This window comes from Coturnix japonica, chromosome 37 (assembly GCF_054131305.1).
Source record: "Coturnix japonica strain WE chromosome 37, WE-NBRP24, whole genome shotgun sequence".
NCBI lineage: Eukaryota > Metazoa > Chordata > Aves > Galliformes > Phasianidae > Coturnix > Coturnix japonica.
In genome coordinates, this window is record NC_140699.1 from 4,322,722 (window position 1) to 4,346,311 (window position 23,590).

A 23,590-nucleotide genomic window follows, 5' to 3' on the forward strand; every position below is an offset into this window, starting at 1 on the left:
TTGATGAGGGTGTAGGAGATATTTAGCATAAAGAAATCTTTGGACTAGGACAGAAAGTCCAGCCCAAGTTAGAATGATCGCAGTCTGTAAGTTCCTTCCTTAGTGGATTTTGCTGGCTAGAGATTTCAGATGTTTTCTTCCTGGCAATAAAATAGTTTCCTTCTAGGGGAAAAAAAAAAACAAAACATAACTGTAAACCCCACAGGATTATGATATCACAGATGTGAGAACTACTGACAGAGACTGCTGGATCTCCTTCATGGAATGGCTTTTAAACAGAACCAGGCGCAACCTTTTGTTTCTTTACGCTGCCCGTGGTTTGTCCTTTTACTCTGGGCTCCTTAGTACTGAATGTGCAGCTCCAGGGTTCTTCAGGAATGAATCAAGTGAAATGATGGATAATTCTCATGTTCTCTTTAAACGGCGAATAACAGAATTTTCATTTCTCCTAAATATTTCTGAGACAAAATAGTTAAGGACAGTGGAAGTGGTATTTCAAGTTACACTGCCAAAACATATCACAGTACAGTGCTACTGGCCTGGTTTTCCATTCTGGTCACCATTCCAATCACCAACATGCTGATCCTGTCTCCAGTGTCAGTCTTTGTGCAGTGCTGTTTTGCGCACTAAACAGGCAGTGTGCTGCCCTCCACACCACCCACGAAGGAGCTATGTGTGTGCATCAATGTGCTTCTGACACATTCTGTGATGGAAGTCACTATGCCTTAGGCCATTAAATAGATATGGTCTGAATTTGATTTTTTGTACTGATAAAGTTAGTGTTTCTGTCACTCTATGCCAGTAGTCCGGTGACTGGACTTAGAAAGCATGTCAGTTTGCTCCTGTAATTGCACCTAACTTTGAAGAATAATTGATTTTCAATACCATTGTTCCATAGTGCTCCTCAAATATTTCACAAATTAAATTCCATTTGAAATGCTTCAGGCAATCTGAAAGAGGAAACTCCCCTTAAAAATACCTGTTATGCAGAGTTTTCTAACTTCCTTGTTTGTCTGGCAGTGATTCAGCCTGGTTGATGCTGACTCAGTTATAACTCTTGTATGTGACTCTTTATGTTCCTGTTTTCATGCTTTTGTTTTATTGAGGGACTGGTTCTTCTGGTCATGGGTTTACATACTGTGACTCAGGTGCAATGCAGACAACACGGCAGTTACAGGAGAAAGCCTGTTAATATCAGGTATGTTAGTACTTACGTTTTCCTTGTGCCTTTAGCTGAGAAATTCATACAGTCATAGAATGCTTTGGGTTGAAAGGGGCCTTAAATTTCCAACTCCCTCCAACAGCTGGTTGTCTCCCACAAGGACAGGCTGCCCTCATCCAGCCTGGCCTTGGCCATCTCTAGGGTTGGGCACCCACAGCTTCTCCAGACAACAGTGCCAGGGCCTCACTGCCCTCTGAATAAAAAGACACACAAGGGTTGAGCAGGTGATCCAAGACAGCTGGCACAGCTTCACCAAGGGTAGATTGTGCCTGACCAACCTGGTGACCTGGTGACCTATGATGGAGTGTTGGCATCACTGCACAAAGGGACAGCAACTAATGGCATCTACCTGGGATCCTGCAAAGCCTTTGGCACGGCCCCTTATGCTCTGCTCTTGTATGGCCCCAGCTGGGGTAGTGCGTCCAGGTTTGGGGTCTTTAACGCAGGAAAACTGTGAACTTCTAGCGATGGTCCAGAGGAAGCCATGAGGATGCTCGAGGGCTGGAGTGCTGCTGCTATGATGACAGGCTGAGGGAGCTGGGCTTTTCAGTCCGGCTTCAAGGAGACCTCGCTATGGCTTTACAATACTTAAACATAAGTAGGAGGGGAATAACATTTTTACACAAGTGATAGGACAAGGAGGAACTTCCTTTGTATGCCCAGCAGAGGCAACGCTTCGCCCGCCCGGTGCCAGCCCTTGGTGCTCCTTGTGCCCCACTCCGCTCGCTCAGAGCTGCGTGCCGCTGCCGACTTGGAGCGGTGTCAGACGCGCCGCGGATGCTTTGTAATTTTAATGCTAAAACGGAGCTGTGCCCGAGGGCTTGCACGCACGTGCCAGGAGGTGGAAAAACAGCAAGCAAACAAACGCGGCCTTTCCAGCGGTGTCGGGGCTCCCTCAACTCTGCCGCAGGCAGGAGCCGCCTTCTTTGTTTTACTCCGTGTTTGGCTTTTCAGATGTTGGAGCGCTCTGCCTTTCATTAGTCTTGGATATGGTGAGGACAGGCCGTATCTGTTGGCTCCCAAGGGCTAAGAACCAAATGTTTAGCTGCTCTGGATAAACCTGGCATTGAAAGTATGTTTGTACAGCTGTCACCTTTGTCCCTATGGCTATTTATTGTCTCCTGTGGTCAGTGGGTGTTTCTCGTGCATCTTTCGGAGGACAGCCCAGGAAGGGACACACCTTGTGGGAAAGGTTCTTGAAGTCTGTGCCCTTTTGACACTGTCCCAAGTGGAGCAATGTCCTGAAAACCTGCATTTTCCTCAGCCAGCATCTAAAGTTCAAAAGTACAGTTGAAAGTTAAGGACAGAGAAGTCGGGTTTTTTGAATTCCTTCTTATAAATGCATCAGTGTAGGTGTGTGCTGGAAGGGATTCAGAACGAATGCTGTCTTTCTCAGAGCTCTGTGCACAGCACAGATTCAGTGCAGCCGCCTCAGGTACCTTCCAGCATTCTGTCAGTCCTGCTTTCTTTCTGAACAGCAGCTGTTTAACACTGACCTGTTTGCCTTGGGGATTTCTGCAGAGGTGCTTTTCACATCCAGTGAGTTCACTTTTGCTTTGAAGACTGCAAAGCCATGTTTTGCTGTTGACGCTGGGTGAGTGTACAGTAAGAATGAAGTGACACAAAAGGCTCAGCTGACCTCACCTCTGCCTTATAAGAACGTGTTCTGCTCGTTGGGGGTGCCAGGAAAGCAGTTCTGTCAAGTGCATTTGTCAGCAAGAGTTACCAGCCCTCGTTTAGAATCAAGGGTTGCGCAGATTAATTGCGTAGTAGTTTAGCTGTGCTCAGTGCAAGGAGTGCAGGAGTTGAATATCACTGAGTAACCGCAGGGGAACCCCGAGTTAATCAGTGTTCCTGCTGATGGTGAGCAGTACTGCATCACTCAGCAGAGCTGCTGCAGGAGTCCTTTGCAGCCTCCTATTTTTAGACCTCGGAGGAGGGCTGTGTCCATCGTCACACACGGTGACTAACCCTCCTGGAGTGCTCTGTGGGCCTATAAATACTGGGTGTGCTATTTCAGTCTCAGTACCTGTGAGGCAGATCGGTGCGTGAGGGCAGCTCTGTGCTGCTGAGGGCAATGTTCCGTCCCACACCTGCCCTCAGGTTACAGCTGGGCTGTGCTGCTGGGCTGTGCTCACACACAGAACCAACCCAGGCGGCTCTCGTTTCTGAGCCCTTGTAAGACAAATCTTGGCCAGTGAGAGTTTCTAAGGGAGATCTGCCCAGTCTGGAGGCGGAATGCTTCCAGCTGTTCATTGCAAACAGCAGACCTGCACTGAAGGATGTTACTGTTCTTAGCACTGTATATTGTGTGCGGTCTCATTGCTGTAAAATAACATATATGTACATATGTTTTAAGATATTGGAGTATCCCTACTGTTGTGGAAGTGTGTACTTAGGCAAGCATTATAAGTGCGAATGCAGCTATTTAACATGCACATGTAGCACTTCATCACTATTGTGATCCTATAATACAGCTGGCTGGTCTTTTTAATTCAGCTGGAGTACTTATCAGGAAAAGAGCTGAACTGGACTTGTATCTCACTTGCTGCTGTCTTGTAATATTGGCCCTTCTGCTTAAATTTAGCCCATCTGTATTCATATTCTCAACCAGTGACCAGCCTCTTCCTTTTGCTGTGTATGCGGCAGTGCCCAGCTACAGGCAAGGTAAGTGAACTTATAGGGCTGCTCTGTCTTTCTGTTCTTATTAAAGTACAAGCTGGATGAAGATTTCAGGGCTGTTTTGTGAGTTCTGACAACTTAAATGTGCTTAATGTTGCCAGGGAGAGCAAAGGAAAACTGTTCTTTTTATGTAGGTGTTGAGATGAAGATTTGCTGTGATGCTCTCAGCTTTGCGGAGGAACTTCTAAAAGTTCCTAATGTAGATTGCACCAGGTGAGCAACCTGGAAATTAAAAAGCCTTTGTTCCCATCTGCAGCTTTGGACAGATCACGTGCACTGCAGCAACTTACAGATCCTGAAACAGGCAAAGAAATAGAAAAAAAAAAAAAGTTCAGTCTTTTGCTGTAGTCACTGAGCTGCATTGGATTCCTTCTGGCAATGCTGTATAGCAGCTGCTCTGTCAACTGCAAGACAGCAAAGTTGTGTCTTTTTAAAGATGGGGCTGTGTCTGTATGTCGGGTCTGCACGACGAGGGTTTGATGGCAGCTGCAGCAGTGACCTCTGGTGGTCTCCAGCAGCTGCCCCAGCTCAGCTCAGAGCCAGATCTACCCAGGACTAGAAGGGTGGTGCTGGTGGCCTGAGCTGAGCCTGAGCAGTGCTGTCTATGCTCTGGGGATGTGGGGAAGGTGTTTGCATTTGCTTTAGCTCTCACTGCTCTGATTTGTTACCAGCCGGTAATAAATTACAGCAATCAGTCTATGCTGAGTGTTTTGACGGTGACAGTAACTGGTGATTGACCTCCCTGTCCTTACCTCAACCTGTGAGATTCCTTTTCCTCCATCCTATTTCCCCCCTGTTCTGTTGAGGAGTGGAGCATGGTGCGGTGGAGCTGAGCTACCTGTTGCTGGATCACAACAGTGTGTGTGTGCTGCTGGGAACCTGTGTGAGGATTCCACCATCATTTTAAAAGAAATCTGAGCAGTGGGAGGACGTTTAAGGAGGGAGCTGAGGGGCTGCTGGGAGCGGCATTCTGACCAGCACAGCTGCAAAAACATGAAACTTTTTCCCTGAAGATTTGGAGGAAAATGTTGGTGTTTCCTGTTGCAGCAAGTCCTGGGAATGTGTAAATGGAGCAGAGAAAGAGAAGGGAGCCTTCATCCTGCCCAGCCGTATTTCTGAAGGTGGTTTGCAAAGCCTCTGAGTCATACAGTATTATCACAGAGTCCCCCCTCCTCCTTTTTTTTCCCTCCATTCTGACAGCTTAGATTTGGGTGGGAGAATTTTGCCCTCTTGCTCTCACCCTTCTTAATATTCTGCAGTAACTGGAATAAAAACATATAAAACTCATCATGCTCTTCTAATACAGAACAATGTGGCCTACAGCCTGCTGGAAGGAAAACTTGCATCGGCTTAGAGTATAAATGAAGAAGCTTGAGGCAGAAATTAAGAAGTAACACAAATCATCGGCATTTCTGATGGTACAGAAATGTGAATAGAAGGGCCGTGTTTCACTTGGAGATCATAAGCTCAGTCAGTGTGTCAGCGGGGTGACACGTTAGTGTGCAAGGTGTGCTCAGGACAATCGGGGGCTTCCATGTGCTTTCTTTTGTTGCATCTTTTGAGCGAGCTTTCTGCTTCAGGAGCTCTGTGAGGGGGCTTAATGGCTTTCTGCTGGTTCTCTGTTATATAGTCACGTAGCTCTTCCCTTTCTATCTTTTCCCTTGGCATTAGGGAGCAGCTTCTTGCTGTTTGCAGAGGTAATAACCAGCGGGTTACTTAGCACAGCACTTTCTATATAGTGAGAACATTCCACAGTGGGTAGGTGTTCTGCTTCACCAGGCAGAGTGCATCACAGAGCATCTGTTTAACGTGCGATTAAGAACCTATGAAGCTTGATAGATCAACTGCCCGGGGAAATAAAGTTCACTTTGTTTGGAAGCAAAGACAGAAGTGGAGCACTGTGTTCACAGTAAGGTTTGTACTTCTTTCCCCTTTTTAAGAAGAATAAGAAAAACAACCGAGCACCTGCCTGGCAGAATAGTTGTTCTCAGTCATATGAATGGTAGTAACTACTTTTGGGATGTTGTCTTAGATCTTCAGCACTTCAGTAGTGTTTAGCATCTGATTTAGGCCTTAAAAGGTATGCAAATCAGTATTGGTACTCCCCAGAACCTCTTCTCTAGGCTGAACAAGCCCAGCATCCTCAGCCTGTCTTTACCCGGGAGGTGCTCCAGCCCCCTGAGCATCCCAATGGCCCTGCTCTGGGCCGGCCCCATCAGCTCAGGGTGCAGAAAATGAAATCCTTCTGGGCAAACGTAAGCCGTGGTATTACTGCACTGATTTCATTTGCCCTACATGTTTGCTTTGGATTTTATGCGGGGTCTCATACGGGTTTTATGCTAATCATGCTAATGGTTTTGCAGAAGAAAACGTCTTAGAAGCACAATTTCCTTGTAGTATCTAAATCTCCGTCATGTAGAACAGTCCCAGGTTGTACATTACCTACAGACAAGGCCGCATTTAAATGCAGAATAACTGGGGGAAGAACCTGTCTTTACAGTGGGGTTGGGAGCACGTGATTAATGAGCTGGAAGACTTGCTGGAGCTGAGCCCTGACAGTGACCGTTGTTATTCCTGCTCCAGATAACATTATGCTTGCTCCATTTTATTGGCACACATGAAACACCTAAGCATGGTGCCGTTGCATCCCTCCTACTATACTAGGATAGTTGCCACCACAAATTACTGGGTCATGACTGACCGAGAAGGGCAGGGCTTGGTCTCTTGTACCTTTTTATGGTATTGCAAATAGCTATGCAGTCATCCTGGAGGAACAGTGCAAGAAAACAAATTACAGGCTAAGCCAGTCTGCCGGTGTCTCGGTGCAAGAGTTTGTTTATGTTAGTTTCACTCTGCCAGTTCTTCCAGAAAAAGGAAATACAGGGAATGCTGCCGTATCAACAAGATCTTCAGCAGGTGTAAGGTTACCAGTGAAATAAGCCACCTGGGAGTGCGCCCTGGGTGCTGCACTGGGGTAGAACAGTTAAAGACACTCGATGGTTCCTTCCTTGGATAGGAACGGGGAAGTGGACTAAATGAATGTGAAGTTCAGTTGGGACAAACACGCTTCTCCAGAAAATCATAGAATGACCCAGGTTGGAAAAGACCTTGAAGACCATCAAGTCCAACCGCAGCCTAACCAGTACCCTAACTCTAAAAACCCTCCGCTAAATCATATCCCTGAGCACCACATCCAGACGGCTCTTAAACACATCCAGGTGCAAACAAAGAATCCTCTATAGAAACGCAGTCCAGCAGAGAGAGATTTGAGAGATGCAGTGACTTATAGCCTTACTAAAACAGAACCATGTGAGCTGTGATCCTCAGGAACAGCACAAGTGCTGTCCTGGCCTGCAGCGTCACTGTCCTTTATGTCTCATGGTACCCGTTTTCTCTGTAAAATGTGTGTATTGTCAGCAGTTCTTAGTCTGTTCTTGTTACAGTTAATAAAAGATAGGATAGAATATTTTAGCTAACCATTGCCATGGGGTGTGGTTTATTTTAGCTCTCTGCTGAGTTATTTCTGAGAATGGCCATCCTTCTTTCAAACATGTTTTACGTTTTGTTCCTATTCTCAAATACCGGCTTCTGTTGAAGTCTTTGCAGGGCTATGCAAATGCTAGTTTTAGCTCTAAATAGCTTCTCTATTTATTCAGAACTAAAGATTTGTGGCAAGACAAGCTTTTTTAAGAGCAAGTCTGTATCTTAGAACCAGTGATTTGGCTGCTGTGCAAGAGTTGAACTGACCCTAACCGATGCAGGTGAGGATTGGCCTCTGCACGTCCCACATCTCTGCCTCATCTCTGGAGGCGAATGGTGCCTTCAAGGCCAGGTTGGATAGGCAGCCTGAACTAAGGGGTGGAGACCAACCCAGCCCATGGCAGGAGGTTTGGAGCGAGATGATCTTTAAGGTCCTTTCCAATCCAAGCCTTTCTATGTGTCTGGGACAAATAGGCACAAATAAGCAGTTAGATGAATGATTACAGTCAAAACCGTGGTCATTCCTGAACAGGCTGTTTGCTCTGGGAAAAAAAGGGGTGATGAAAAACATATGGTATGAAGTTCCATGACTGCTGACGTTCTCAAGCCCCATAAATAGTCCGTGACTGCAAACACAAATTCAGATTTGTTAATCAGCCCAATCCCTGGAGAGAAATGGGAGAAAACTGTATCGCAGATACTGCATCCATCATTGGTGTCATTACTGTCGCTTCCTATTTGCTCTAATAAAGAGACAGAGACCTAGAAGAGGAGTCTAAGGCTGTGATTGGCAGCACAGGGAGGAACCTTTGCAAAATGGAGCCAGCTTGTTTCCAAGTCACTTCAAAACTAACAAGCTTTCTGCTACTTTTAGACTGCAAAATATGTAATGTCTCCTGTGCTCACCCTGATACACGGGGTGCTTTTATCGTCATTCTCATCACAGTCATGCTTTAAGAAACCTCAGAAATATTGTCTTATCTGTCATAAAATCTAACCTTTTATAATAGCTACCAAAACTCTTAATTCGTGGCTGCTCTGCTTCATAGCAGGATTATGGTTTCCATTTAAGAGGAAAGAAAAAAAAAGCAGTTTGCCCAAGATTAGTGACAAGAGGCAGCAGTTTCAGTAGCAGCTATAGCCATTAAGAGTGCTTTCTTGCTAAGCCCTGTCACCTTTCTTTTAAGACAAGTGTTTCTGCATCTTTTTGATCCTGTAGTCTATAAAACAGTACCATATTTATTTGGCACACTTGTGTTTTTCTTGTTAGTCAGATTTTTCTCCTTTCTAACTTGAAGGCTGTAAACTGTTTCCAGTCAGTCTGATGCTTAAGGGCCAGGAGCCTAATGAGAACAAACGAGAGGCTAAATTTTGCTTTTGCTTACAGTGGGTTTGTGCCAGAAAAACTCAGCTGAAGTTACTGGAGTAGAGTTACCCTTGTGCAAAGCCAGAGTAATAGAGTGACCTGGATTAATTCCACTCCATTAATTACAACTTTCCCTCTAGTCTGATTTTCTCATTTCAGCAGTAATAAAGGCTGGTAGTGAGAGGGACTATCAGAATGAAGACTATGGTTTTTCATTTCCACCTTACAAACGATGCTGACTCTCTGTGTGCTTTAGTGACCCGTTACCTTTCCTGTTCACAGCTGACTGTAACGTTCAGTCACCTTCAAATCACAAAACAGACACTGGACACTCAGCAGTGGAAAGGAATCAGAACAGATGGACATTTACATAGGTTAATAGCTGCTAAAAACAATTCACTGCAGCAGTTCTGGAATTAACTTTCCAGTAATTGTAGAGCTGCTTGAGAACCTGCATAATTTCAGAGTGCCACGTTTGGACCAGCAGCTGAGTGTCCATGTAGTAGAGCTATAGAACAGGGACTTCTCATTGTCAAGATTTAGTTGGACTGTGGATGGATTTGGAAGTCGAAAGCTGCTTGATTTCGGTCATCCTAGCACAGAAAACAGGCAGCTTTCCCAAAGACATCCAACCCAAGAACGTCAGTAAGGAAGAGTACAGAGCACTTTCTGCAGGCGGTGCTGCACAGACTTGGAGTAGTTGCTGGCACTCACTTGGCAGTTCTCTTCTGCAGGGATGAACCTGTCCACTGCCACGGACTGAGCCTGTTTATTAATACTGGGTGTGGGCACAGATTTTAACCATATTCAACCCAAACAACAAAAGCTAACTGTCGTTAACCTTCTTGGCCTGTATCCCTAAAACAGTTCTATCTAAAGCTGGAATACTCACGCCAGTAGGCAAGAGCAGCAAGGCAGGAGCAAGACTGTGGGTGGTGAGAACAGATGCAGCACGCAGAAATATTTTAATGCTGCAGTTTTACTTTAGCATGGAGGCGGGCTGTGTGTGTTTGGGCAATGCTGTGAGCCAGGAGAAGAGCCCCAGGCTGCCACCCACATTTGTCAGTATTCTCACAAGGGGAAAAAAGAGAATATTTTCTGTGGGGGGTGGGCTGAGGCCAAACACCCCATGGTGAGGCTGGGAGGAGTCTTTATAAAGTCTCAAATAGGTTGAGGATTTTTGGAGGGTTTCCTCCCCTGCCCCAAGTTTTTATGTGCATGTTTGTTTCACGGTTTGTGGTGGGTTGGCTTTTGTCAGATCTGCAGCATGGCTATTTCTGTACAAGTTATTAAACAGTAAAAAGGGAGAGAAAAGGAAGGCTGTTTGCAGTCTTGGAGGACTTTGTTACAAAAGCAAACATTAGAGTTTAATAGATTTTCACGGATGTGAAAACAGCTCCAGCAGGGGAGCTGAAGAGAGGATGGTGGATAAGATTCTGAAAGAGTTTTTGACTGCTCAGCCTCTGATCAAACCTGGCTGCTAACAGCATCAGTGGGGCCAAGCAATCACAGGTGTGTGTCTGTACACCACTTCCTTGTCTTCGAAGTACACAGTGCTTTGTGGGTATGTAAAAGGACCAGGAATCTCTGAATGCTGCGTGCATCCTGGATGACTTCAATGAACGTTGGGTACTTTCCACTGTGCAGGTGTACGTGTGAGCTCTGATGCTCATCGTTTTATAATGCAACAGGAAAGATCTCAAGAACCCCTCTGTGAGTGAAGATCAGTCAGTCAAGACTGCTGTGATCTTTGTGACCTGACTGTCCTGGCTGCTTTCAAAAAGCACCGTAAGGATACTGGCTGTTAAACCCCTGTGCTGTATGACATGTGTGTGCTCCCTGCTTCTATACACAAGTCACTAAGCAGCGCGTCCCTCATTCCAGTGAGTGGCCATGTGAATTACTAGCAAAACTGCTCGTAGTTGTGGACAGCTCATCCTTGCTGTTTAGCTGAGAAGTTAAAGCAGTAAACTGAAAACATCATTTGTCCTTTCAGCCTCAGCTTTTTCAGTCTGTTTCCCAGAGAGGTGAAAGTAGCTGCGTTGGCTGCCTCAGTACATGTCTTCCCATGCATCTCCTGGGAGCACTGTGCAGAGTTCTACTTGTGCTTACTCTTTGCTTGGAGGGGGGAGCAGCCTTAATGAGTCCTGTGAGAGTCATTCTTAGGTTTTTGCCTTGGAAAACGAGAGGATCAGAGGCATGCTATGAAGGAGCTGGCGTGCTCTTTCAGTGACAGAAAGGGAGACAGATGGTGAGCTTTGGTTCTTGAAACCTCCATCCATTTCTGCAAGGAGAGGACATTCATTCTTTTAGGCTTTCTGCATTATTTCAGTCTCTAAATGCAGTTAACAGTTTCACTTAGTGAAGTGTGCTTTAATTCCTGTCCTGTGCCTTCCAGCTGTAATGCTTGAGCAGTGGAAATGCTGTGTTTTCCCCAGGGGGGGAAGACGGTCTTGTGAAGGACAAAGTGTTTGGGAACCATTGGGATGAAAAGGAAGTTCAGGAACCGCATGGCATAAGTTTCAAAGAAAATCCCCAGGATGGTTTTTTAATCTTATAAAGGAATGATCTGCTCCACTTCTCCCTTATTTGTGACTTGTGTTTAGTTATGTCGGTGTGTGCTGTAAGGTGTGCTGCTTCAGTTGACGTTACCCAGGCTGAAAACACCAGAGGAGAGCAACAAGGATGAGACAGTATCGTGGAATACAGTGCAGTTTATAGCATGCATGTGCTGTACAAGCATTCTGACTATCAATATGCTTTCCTTGTTGTCCATAAAATTCCTCTCATTCACTTCCAGGAGAAGACTGGGAAGTCCTTCTTTTCCACGTGTTGTCTGTTCACCTTACAGACTGCATTGGAATAGTTAGACTGACATTTCCTATTTATGCACAGCTGGGTACAGGATGGGCAGTAACACACGAAGCTGTCTCGGATTTGCCCACCTGGCTCTGGTGATGTCAGCACATTTCGGTCCCTGTAGCAGTTCAGTGCTGCTGGTTTTTGCACTCTGCTGGTCAAACACTTCAGAAATAGTTGCAGAGGAGAGTTCTGTGTTTTTTTGTTTTGAATCCACCTCGGTGTGTGTGTGGGAGGCAGCTCTCGGCCCTACACTGACTGCTTTGGCAGACCCATCCAGTTTCCTCTGTAGTGTTCTCCACATGTGGTTGTGAAATCCAGTGGCTGACCTCTTTTCTAAATACTGAGTCACCATTCTTTTAAAATAAGTGATGCCAGAATTCTCCCTTGTTTTCAGGACCTTTCTTTCTACTTCTGCAAGTATTGAGCATTTCTCCCCTGTCCATTCTGCACAATCACTTTTCAAGTAACTTTATTATTCTTTTTGCTTTACTGTGTTCTGGTGTAAGTAACTGTTTGGTTTGTCTTCCAAGCAAAAGATCTGCTAACAAAGACTGCTTTCCTTCAGCAATGCAGGAGCAGCCACCGAGGAGTGTGCTGTGCCCCACAGTTAGCACAGAGCGTGTTCTTCACGTGGGCACACCTTCTGTGTGTAGAACACGGACAGTAACGATGGTGTTAGCAAAGATGAAGTGTTCTGTTTTCTCAGTTCAGTTCTGAGCAAATAGCTGATATGTCTTCACTGCACTACCCAGCTGGAACCACCTGATGTCCTGCATTATTAACGTGGTTAAATGGTATTGCGTGTAAGTAAATGTCTTAGCTTGGCCTCTTGCTAACGATGCTAGACTTTGGCTCAGAGGTAAAAAGGGACCAAATGTAAGCCTGGGCTGCAAAACAGCCAGCAGACTGAATGAGTTCACTTTTTATTGGTGAGTCGTCATGTGCTTCAAGAAAATGACACGCAAAGCTCATAGCAGCCTCACATGGATTTGGTTGAAAAACCCAGTGTTGCACAGTGAAAAGGGCTGCTCACCCTTTTATCTGTATGGTTTAACAAGGCAAGTCTGATTTTGGGCCTCCCCTGTTGCAAATTACACATTCCACTCTCTGTACCGCTGATCTGATCTCATTGTTAAGCACCACAGTTCTCTCTTTTGTTTTAATAATCACACAAAGGTCTGGAAAACTGCCATAATTCAATAAAAAAGCAAGGCTGACTTCATGGTTTCCTGGCTAGCTCTCTCCTAGGCTGCAGTGAACCTGCATATACCCTTCGGAAACGTTGCTGACAACATTACGGGGTTTCGTTCTGTACAATGTAATGTTTGTGAGAGGATGAAGTGATTCAAGTCACAGGCTCGGGGTATGGTGTCACTGCAGTAGTCAGAAGTGGCATTTGTGCCTTGCTGCTCCCATAGGGATGCTGTGGGGCTCTGTTTCTGTTGGAAAGATTTCAGGTTCGCCACAGACAGAGAACAGGTTTTTGCTTTCTGTATTGTGCTTTCAGCATAATTGATCGCATCAGGTTTTGTGTGCGGATGGACAGGAGTTTGCTCCACATCAGACATGGAATGTTAGGAGTATGGTGTGCACGGAGGATGTCAGTGCTGGTTTAGCCTCAGATGTGGGGTCAGAGCCTCTTCTTTGAACCTCTCCACATTCCTCAGGATGCGATGGGAGTGTTCTACCGCTTAGAACAGCCTGAGGTGACTCCTGAAGTGTCTCTTACGATGAACCTTCGGTACTATTGGATTCTCAGAAAAGAGTCTTACATTTTAGGTAGGATGATAAGGCACAGATAAAATGAGGTGGTGAAGTTGTATTGTACGGGCTGCTCCAAAAGTAATGCCTGCCGTTTATTTCCATGGGAACTGCACCGGGTGCAAAGAGCACAACAGCACAGTTGTGTGGAGCAGTGTCAGCTACAAAGCGCCGTGTCTCAGCACTGTCACTACCAGCAGCTCCGTGTTTTGGCCAGCAAAGAACAAGAGCCGAATGCGGCGCTGCTAAAAGCTGCATGGCCAGATCTGGGGCTTTTCTTTCCTGTCCGTGCCCCCAGTGCTGCAATGCACCACATCACTGCGCTCACACGCGCTGCTTGTGCTCCATCCACATTCACAAGTGGAGCTGGACGCCTCTGGCTGCCATTTCCCCGCACACTGAGGCCGTACATTGTATCGCTGCACACCCCGCTGTGTCACCCCGCCGCCACCTGCTGACAGGAACCACACGGGTCGGGTTCAGCTCTGCTGCCGTCCGCCCCCTCGTGACGTCATCGCGGCGCGACGCCGTCCTTCCGGCCGGTCGCTCGGTGTCATGGCGGCCGTCGGTGCTCTCCGTCAGACCGCCCGCCTGGCCTCGTCCAGCGCCCTGCTGCAGGTGCGGGCCGACCCGGGACCCCCGGCCCCGCCTCCTCCCGCTCCTCGCCCTCCTGGGCGGCGCCCGCGGGAGCCGGCCCGGCCCCCCGGCAGCGCTTTCCTCCCCCGTTCCCCCGCAGGTGCTGTTCCGGGCGGTCACCTTCGGGCTGAATGCGCTGACGCTGCGCTACCTGTCCAGGGAGCTCCTCGGCGTCGTCAGCGTGAGGTGACGCCGCGCTGCCCCGGCAATGGGAGCCGCCGGGAACCGCCTCTGGTGGCCGGGTTTCCTTGGCACGGAGTGGGGCCGACCCCGTGTCCCGTCGTGTCTCCCGCAGGCTGACGCTGCTCTATTCCACCGCGGTGTTCCTGGCCAGGGAGGCGTTCCGCAGGGCCTGCTTGAGCGGCGGCGCGGAGCGGAGCTGGGCCGCGACCATCAACCTGCTGTGGCTGACGTGAGAGCGGCTCCGCTTTGCTTTAGAGCTCACTCCTGGTTCCGGCTGGAGGAGGCGGCGGGTCCTGCAGCGGGACCTGCACGAGGCGGCCCGTGTCTGCAGCCCGTGTCTGCACTGCATGCCGTGCATGTTTTCTTCTGCTGACTCCACTGCCGTTGCCTGGAAGGCTCACTGTAACAGTTACATTGGGGCTGTCAGACTCATAGCTGCAAGTAGTAGCTCGCACTGACAGGTTTTACACCAAAACTTGTAGCTACAATAGCAATGAGTTTGTCTGATCTCTTTCGACATACGTAAAGTACAGCAGCGTGGGAAATTTGAATCAGATTTTCTCTTGTTCTTTTTTCTGCTGAAGGAAACCTGACTGTTTTTACATTAACTTTTTAGAGTCCCTCTTGGTGTCTTCTGGTCTGTTTTCCTGGGCTTCGTCTGGCTGCACGTACTTGAAGTTCCGGATCCATCCGTGGTTCCTCACTATCAGGCTGGCGTGGTGGCGTTTGGCCTCTCTGCAGTTGTTGAGCTTCTAGGGGAGCCATTCTGGGTTTTAGCCCAGGCTCACCTGTTTGTAAGGCTTAAGGTTAGTAGGGAAGCTGTGAGCATAGGGCTGTGTGGGACGGAGAAACTTCGTGCTGAAAAAGTGACGTAATGGAAATGAAGACCAGATTCCTGAACTGGATCTGTGCATGTTCAGGGGTGCTTAAAAAACAAATGAAGCTATGGGTTGCTTCGTGCTGTACGATGTAGTCATAATGTATTTGTAACGTTAATTTGCTCCTGTTTAAAAAAGGAAGTTAATTTGTTTAGAAGTTACCTCCCTAATGCTCATTAAATGTATAATCACAAGTGTTGCTCAGAGGGAGGCACAGACGCCTTCCACACTTCTGCTTTTCACTGTCGGTGTGAGGCTGTGAAATGCAGCAGCTGGGGTCACGATTGTGCCAAGCAGGATTTACTCCCATGTGGGTCCCACACAAGGGAGCGGGGCAGTGTGATGGGGGAAAAGTGCCCTATAAGACTTGAGAATGTGAGGTGGTCAATGCAGCAGCAGAACTGTGGTAGCCACACTGACTGTGAATGCCTTACAGGTCCTTTGTGGGTTGTGTGTGTGAAACTGGAGTGCTTTGCCTTCCTGTAGGTGGTTAAGCTGGCAAAAATGAGCGTTGTCTATTTTCTCTTTCTTGAAGGTAATTGCTGAAAGCCTTTCGATAGTGTCAAAATGCACTTTGACAGTTATCTTAGTCATCCTTTATCCGCAATGGGGCCTTCACATTTTTTCCTTGGCTCAGGTAAGTTTCCTGTATTCTGTATATAAATTCTTGCTCTGAAATGTTCTTTGCTGCTGTCTGTGACATTTAACCTGCTAGATAACACTGAGGAGGTGAGAGAATGTTCCTCCGAGGTGAGGGTTTAAATGTGAAGGATTTTGGTGATAGACGTTACTTGGCGCGTTGAGCCCAGTCAGTTTAATGGGCACCTTTGTTGTGTGCCTAAAGGTACATTTTGTGAATAAGGTTGTTACGTTGTGTGTGCTTTAGCTGTTCTTGAGGGCAGAGGGCTGTGATGCTGATCTGCTGATTAAAATGAATTTAAATCAACAGTACTCTGTGTGTGGGGAGGGGAGTTACAGTAACGCCTTCAGCTAGGTTCAGAGTTGACAGGAGGAAGAACTGCCTTCACTTCTCACTGAGTTCTCACTCATTCTTTGTTTTTTTCCTTCCTTGTCTTTCCAGCTTTTGTACACCAGTGTTCTGGTGCTGTGCTATGTGGTTTGTTTTGCAAAGTTCTTGGGGTCTCCTGAAGCAACAAAGAAGTCATTTCCGATTACAAGAATGAAAGGCCTGTTACCTAACTGGATGGCGGATAAGGTGGGTCACACAGTTCATTCTTAAGTCTTTGACAAGAGCGCTTTGAAAACTGGAGTTGATGGAGTGACTGAGAGATTATTTCTGCTCCTGGACACCATGGCTGGTTAGGAAGCATGGTTGCATAAAATTCCATTCACAGTTGTTGCATTCAAATCCTTGTCAGAAAACCACAGTGAACCTGGAGCTCTTTGTTTCTGGGCCTCGTTGGCTGCCTCATCTGTTGATTGGAGATGGAACATTTACAGTGTTAAAGGGAGTGAGCTGGTATCAGGTAGAAGAGAATCCAGGGTTGTCTTACAGAGCTGGTACTTCAACTTCTCCTCAGACAGAACGTGGTGGTGCACAGCGTCCTGCAGATACTCAGATCTTTGATGTCCTCCAAAAAGGAAATGGGGCAAAGAAAGAAATGAAAAGGCAAAGATGAGGAAGAGACTGAGAGATTGAGGACATGAAGGCAGTTCTGTCTTGTGAGGCTTGCAGGAGTGCTTTGAAGAGCACTGAAAGATGTACAGTACTGTGAGGGGCAGAGTTATATTGGTCTGCTAAACAACTTTTCCCCCTCTCTTGTTACTGTTGAGTGATTTACTCTGTAGAAAACTTATGCAGTTCCTTTGTGTATCTGCAAAGATGGTGATTTTCCACAAGGGAGAAAGTCAGCCAGACCAGGGTGACGCTGCTTCTTTGATTTTGCAGGCTTTCCTTAACTGGAAGGAAGCATGGCTGACTTGGAGCTTCTTCAAACAGTCCTTCCTGAAGCGGATTTTGACAGAGGGTGAGGCTCGATGTGTGGGAATGCTGGGGGAAGGAAAGTGGATACAGGTCACAAAATGGACAAGGAGCCTGGGAAGGCTGGGAGGGGATGGTGGTCAGAGCGGCACCAGCAGGTGTTGGCAACCCAGGTGCAGTTACGGAAGGTTTGTGGAGGATCAGAACTGTACCGTCCTGCTGGACATGTCTCTGGAATGCGTCCTGTTAGCAGGGCCTGGACACACACGGGGAGAGATGTGGGGGTTTGTCCTTACTTCTGTGTTTTCAACTTCAGGTGAGCGATACGTGATGACTTTTCTGAATGTGATAAACTTTGGCGATCAGGGTGAGTGTGGCGATGCTGTGCAACAATGACATCATTTTCTAGTTGCTCCTTTTTGTCTGCTTCTGAAAATACTGAAAATATTAGAAACCATTTGAAAATAACATGAAAATGTTGGAGGATTTCAGTGGCGCTGGGACGTTGAGGTGCATTTCAGAGAATGATGGGTAAATGGTTATTAAATATAACACACACCAAAAAACAAGAAACAAAACCAGAGCAACTTGTTTGAGGGTCGTGGATTTAAGGAATGCTTCTCCCTTGGATCAAAACTTGGCAGTTGTGCCTCTTCTGCTGTGCGTCTTGTTTCTGTTTTAAAAACTTGGAAGGAGGCAGCATAGTATCTGATACATTGCAGTTCCTTCTCTTCATTTTCTTGGCCCTGTTGTCTTCCTTTGCAGTCTGTTAGCTGTTACAGCAGGAACACTGTTGTTTGTAGCATCACATCTCCAACTGAATGTGCTCCATAAAAGCAGTGTCCTTACAGAGTAATGAATGGCAGCAGCAGTTCAGGTGACAGCACTGGCTGCGCCACAGGCTGATTCTCTTGCATCTGGATCTTTTATCTTCCTCTGTAGTAAGAACTGAAGGGGCTGCCTGGGGGTGTCTGGGGCTATTGCTAGATTTGCTCTAATGCTGCATTAAGTTCCACTGGTTCTCTCTTTGTTTATCAGAAATGTGGAATAGGAATTTGTGCCAGAAAAAAAGTGACAGCTTGTTGGTGTGTTTTGTTTGTGAAGGTGTGTATGATATCGTGAATAATCTCGGGTCGCTGGTGGCCAGGTTCATCTTTTTGCCTATTGAAGAGAGTTTTTATGTCTTTTTCGCTCAAGTATTGGAAAGAGGGAAGAATGTAAAGGATCAGAAGCAGGTACGTTTGTTAGTATTGGTTCCACATGAAATGCTTACCTTCTGTTGGAGATCAATTGTATCAGGAGTGTGACTGACGTGTGTTTAAATTACTGAGTGTAAAGATATTTGGAAAGAAACTTGAAGTGGAGACCATGCCGAAGGAGTCTGGACAAAAAGCAAATGGATAAAAAGGTAGCGAAGTAGGAGTTACGAGGTGCAATGACATAATGCTGCATTGTCTGGTAATTGAAGTTAAAATCCTCTACTCCAACAGCATGGTGCTTGTGCACCATGTCTGTGCAGCTGTGCTGAGGCAATTACTGTAGGTTCAATCTCTTTCCAGCAAATAAGTGGCACTTGACAATATTTGACTGACTTGAAAATACAACAGGCTGGTAAGCATTGAGCGCTTCAGAGGGTGCCCTTTCCAGAGGAAGACAGCTGTGTTTTGGCTGAGCTTTGGGATTGTTTGCGCAGTAACGATGGTTACATGAAGGAGAGGTTTCTGTATGCTCTAGAAGAAATTCTTGGTCAGATAGGAAGGTCCCAGTCAGCCAAGTGTTGTGTCTCACGTTAATGGTAGGCTGACAGAGGTGTACCTGTGTGTGTGTTTGACGTGGAGTGTTCATGGTATGTTTGTGTGTGGGCTTATCCCGTGCACCTGGCAGGAGGTTTGACTCCTCATGAGGGGTGTGGGCAGCTGCATCTTACCATGTACAGAACTCACAAGGGGCTCCTTATGCTGTGGCGAAACTTGTAGTCCAGTGTAACAATGAACAATGACGTGGCCCTTTTGGTGATTCAGGCTGTGGCCCTGGGCAAATGCTGTGCTTTTCTTTGCTATTTACTGGCTGCTGTTTGCCCCTTTCCTTAAGCCCTGAAACAGAGCTGTCAATGGCTGATCTTTGTTGAGAGTTCTGCATATAATACGGAAGAGAATAAGAATACCTGAGCACAGCTGGAAGCCAGGACCAAGTGTGTAGGTGTGTCAATACCAAAAAATAGCCTTGGCTGTGCCTTGCATTGTGCCAGTGGACTTTTTCCCCCTGGAACAGTTTCTCTTGGTGACAGCAGCAGTTGTGCTGGTTCTAGTTCGTGTAATTGACTGCTGGGTTTTGTTGTTTTGTTTCTGTTTTTTTCTCCAGGATGATGTTGCTATGGCTTCGAATGTGTTAGAACTGCTGTTGAAGCTGGTGCTTCTGATTGGCCTTACCATTGCTGTTTTTGGATGTGCCTTTTCTCAGCTGGCTCTGGATATTTATGGAGGTTCAATGCTCAGTTCTGGAACAGGTAAAAAGCTTTAGCTGTGTTTTTTGTTTCTCAGCTCTGTTCTGAGCTCTTGGCTCGGTCAGCTTTCTGTCTGAAAAAAATCAGCTCAGGTTAAAAGGAGCTTCAAGTAGCCTCATTCTGGTAGAATTATTTGATTGCTTTGCCCTCCTGTAGATGCATGCATTTAGAATATTCCAACTGTAGCACCACAGCTCCCAAAGTTACCTGCAGGGATGCTTGCAGAGGCTGGAATGTAGCCCAGCAGTAGTTTTAACAATATTAGGAGGTTTACAAGGAAGGAAGGATAAAGCATTGGCTTTTCCTGACTTGTGTCACGTGTACCAGCTTATGGCCCAATAAATACAACCACCACTTTTGTGGAGGAGATCTTGTCTGTTACATTAATAGCTGCTGCCGCCTTGTACTTTGTGTTTGGGTTCCCCTTGCTTTGTTTATTCTGTTTGTCATCTTGTCAAGATGTCCAGACCAGAAGCTTCTCAAAGGGACACAGAAGTTGCTGTTATCATCAGTGATAATGTTACAGCTTCTGTTGTGGAGTATGAAACTGTGGCTTTATAAAAGAAATAATGATCTCTTTATCCTTGTAATGCTGCTGTCTTTATTTTGTTGTAGGTCCCGATCTTCTCCGGTGCTACTCGTTGTATGTCCTATTTCTTGCTGTCAATGGAGTAACAGAATGTTTCACGTTTGCTTCGATGTGCAAAGGAGAAGTGGACAGGTGAGGAGTACCCCCAGTGCATCTGTGTGTGATTTGCATGGAGTTAAGCATGCAAATGGGGAACAATTGTTCTGCTTGGATATTCGCTTGGAAATGCTTTTCTGTTACTGAGAAGGCAGTTTCTTTTTGCAGTCGTTTTAAGGACTGTGTGCAGACCTCGATGTAAAAGCTTTAGTTTAAACCTTTGGGTAAAAAGGATCCGAACTGACAAGGTTATTAGCTTTTAATACACAGCAAACTGGGAAAGTAATTTAATGTGAAGTCTTATTTTCTGTACATGTACGTGAATAGAAGCTTCAGTTTTTAAGGTGGACTGTTATGTTAAACTCCTTAAAGTCTTGCAGCTGTTAAAACTTCTCAGTCACAGTTTCTATAGATCACATTTGGGATGACATGAGTTCAGTGGTTTATCGGCCTTGAGGAGAGCTCTGGACAAGATGACTTCCTGTGATGTTTTGCAGCCTGGATGTTTTCTTGGTTCTCTGTTGTGGTGTGTTGGCACTGCAACCTGATGGCTGCCATCGGGCTTGTTTCACTTCTGTGGCTGTTGTCTATTACAGCTCTGTTCCAAATTAATTAGGCCTTTATTTTTTTTAGGTCATTAATTAAAAGAGATCCTCTTTTAGCAGTTTAGCAATTGAGCAATTCTTTTTAGATGTGCAAGGACTGCTTTTGTCCCTCTTTCCAAGTGTGATCTTCTCTTTAAAGCCACTGTTTGGAGCAGGACTAAGTGTCACCCTATTGAGCGTTATTGTTCTTCAGTACCGAATAGAGAAGGAAAAAGTCCTCAGTGTTTGATACTGCTAATTATTGTTAGTAGGTTTTCTGAAGTGAATGCACAGGTGAATAGTAGGATAGAATTTCCTTCACTTAAAGTAGTTGTTGGTTTAGTTTACTCAACGTATTTTTCATTCTTGTGCTGCATTTCTTTTCTCAGCCTTGCCGGCTGTTAGCAGATGACAGGAGTTGTTGCTCCCATGTTTTAGAAAGCGAATGGATTTTTATCTTCTGAAAATGAGTTTAGTAATTAAATAGTGCAACTGCATATGTTGTTTATATTGTTTCTTCTTCCTAGGTACAATTTTGTTATGCTGGCCTTGTCCTTCGTGTTCCTGTGCATCTCTTATTTCTTGACCCGCTGGCACGGAAGTGTTGGCTTCATCCTTGCCAACTGCTTTAATATGGGTATTCGCATTGCTCACAGCATCCAGTACATCTATGAGTACTTCAAGGAAAGCTCCTACAGACCTTTGACAGGCTTGCTTCCCTCACCGTTTTTAATACTCGCTTATGTCATAAGTGGAGGAATTACTGTTTATTCAGAGGTAAGTATCTGCCTCGGGATGTTCCTTTCACTGCGGAGGTTTGTCAGATGGCTTCATTACCAGAAGGAAAGAAATATTATCAACAGGAAAGGCTTACAACCATAGCCTTGGAGATTTCCATTACATCTTGCAAGGCTGCGTATAGATCTATTAAAAATGAAACAAAGACATGCAATTATATTGATCTTCAGATGTGTGCCTGCTTGCCTTCTCCAGGTGGCAGAGAACTGTGTACCTAATGAGTCAGACAGTTCTGCTGGCCATCTGTATATCCACATTCTTAGTTCTTGGTAATTGATGGTGATAGTGCAAAGAAATGGTCACTAAAGATTCGGTTAAAAAAATAAAAAAGCAGTGCAGGGGGAATAAAACAACAACATCTATCATGTATGTAGCTGGCCTACCTTGTGCCAACTGGTTTTCCTTCAGTTGCTGGTTTCCTTTGTTTTAGGCATTCTTCTGCTGCGATAAGGGTTGGATGTCAAGGCTGATTCACATCAGCATTGGGGCGCTGTGCTTTGCAGCTACCACCATTACCATGTTCTGCACAGAGACCAAGCTGGTCCACTTTGTCAGAAGCCAGTTCCTCTCCCAGTATATGAAGAAAGGAACATGAAATGCTCGTGGGCAGAATAATTCTTGTTCGTGGCTGCAATTATGGAGGGTTGTATTCTTTGCACGGGTCTGCCTGGATAAAGGTTTCCACATGAGTTTGTTGGAAGTATTGATAGTGACAGTATAAGTGGTTGCTGACTAAACTACTCTGTACAGTGAAAGAGAGCCGAGTAATTTTCTCTTCATGCATCATTCCTTCTTAGCTTTTCTTCCAACAGCCTCGTTGGTGATGAAGGTCTGTAGTGCACCTGCCTGACATGAACTGATGGCCAGAATTAATGTGGGGAGCTCCCATTCTTACTGGTAGGGAGACATATATGAAGGCATTGTATGGCTTACGTCTTAATTAACATGTAATTAAGAATACCCTTATTGAGGATGGTGGGCTGTTGAAAAAGTTAGCAAAGAAATGGTTTGATGTTGAAAAACAAAAACCAGAACCAAAACCTGAAGCAAACACTGGAGCGAGGACCAAGCACGAAACCAGTACCAAAGTGGATCGTAATGCAGCGCAGAAAAACCTGAGTTATCGGTGCCCTGAAGTGAGAAGCATTAAACAGACAGTTCTGGTACTTGCAGGGAAGCTACTGGAATATGCAGCGTGTCCAAGTCCAAGCTGGCTGTGTGAGTTTACTTCTGTCAGCATCATTCATGTAAGGAGAGAATCGATTAGCTTGTCAGAAATGCTCTGAAGCTTTTCTCTAGACAGAAGTGTGGTGGGTTTTTGAGCAGTGCCGAACAACAGCTGTGAATTACAGTCACGTCCAAGTTCCAGAAGGTAGAGTTAAATATCATTGACTTCACTGCTGTTCTGTTCCTACCTGAGGTGATCAGTGCAGTTATGAGCAGATTTGTCTCGCCTTTCTGCAAAGTGGAACGTTGTGTATGTTGAATGAGATTTCCTTCTGGGTTTGTGCGTGTTGGATCTCTTGCTTTTGGATTAAAAAAATGCTGCTTTTTCTTACAACGAGGTTTTTCATCTGGTTGCTCCTTTTTGTGTTTGTTATAAACCTTTGTGTTGATTTAATTTATTGAAAATGTCAATGCTCAGAAGCAATAAAGCATTGAATTTTGTTTCCTAAGGGCGCCATGTCGTATTGCTGGTCTAAGATGTGACTTCAGAGCATACGAGCAGCACGTTGTAACAACCAGCATTCCCTTCACATGGTTTGAGTGGAGCAGGAAATGCCGAGTGTGCTGAGACGTACAGCATGAAGACTTCACTGCCATCACATAGCAAACTCCACAGGTCCTGAGACAGCTCTAGAAGCATCTTCACTTCCAATGGCAGTGAGGAGTTGGTACCAATGGACAGAGCTGACGGGGTGAAATGCTTTCTGGTATCACTGTGGTACCGTTAGAAATGTTTGGTTCTGTTAGAAATGTTTTCTTAACTGTCGCCTCCAAATCCGGC

At 45.9% G+C, this 23,590-nt stretch overlaps 1 protein-coding gene across 4 annotated transcripts; it reads left to right on the forward strand.

The window, feature by feature from the left end:
* The first annotated feature begins 13,892 nt into the window (after positions 1–13,892).
* Positions 13,893–23,505, forward strand: LOC146754989 (man(5)GlcNAc(2)-PP-dolichol translocation protein RFT1-like). 4 transcript variants are annotated; one of them, XM_085526679.1, is made up of 12 exons: positions 13,893–13,991; positions 14,110–14,195; positions 14,305–14,421; positions 14,809–14,998; positions 15,606–15,707; positions 16,152–16,286; positions 16,980–17,379; positions 18,117–18,247; positions 19,374–19,518; positions 20,131–20,236; positions 21,312–21,561; positions 23,260–23,505. In XM_085526679.1, exons 1-12 carry the CDS (start codon positions 13,929–13,931, stop codon positions 23,290–23,292), a joined length of 1,758 nt encoding a protein of 585 aa, XP_085382805.1. In that variant the 5' UTR covers positions 13,893–13,928; the 3' UTR covers positions 23,293–23,505. The 4 variants fall into 4 exon arrangements, with proteins under 4 accessions (XP_085382805.1, XP_085382803.1, XP_085382806.1 ...); XM_085526677.1 differs by lacking the exon at positions 23,260–23,505 and adding an exon at positions 22,013–22,372; XM_085526680.1 differs by lacking the exons at positions 19,374–19,518; positions 20,131–20,236; positions 21,312–21,561; positions 23,260–23,505 and adding an exon at positions 19,104–19,211.
* Positions 23,506–23,590: the final 85 nt, after the last annotated feature.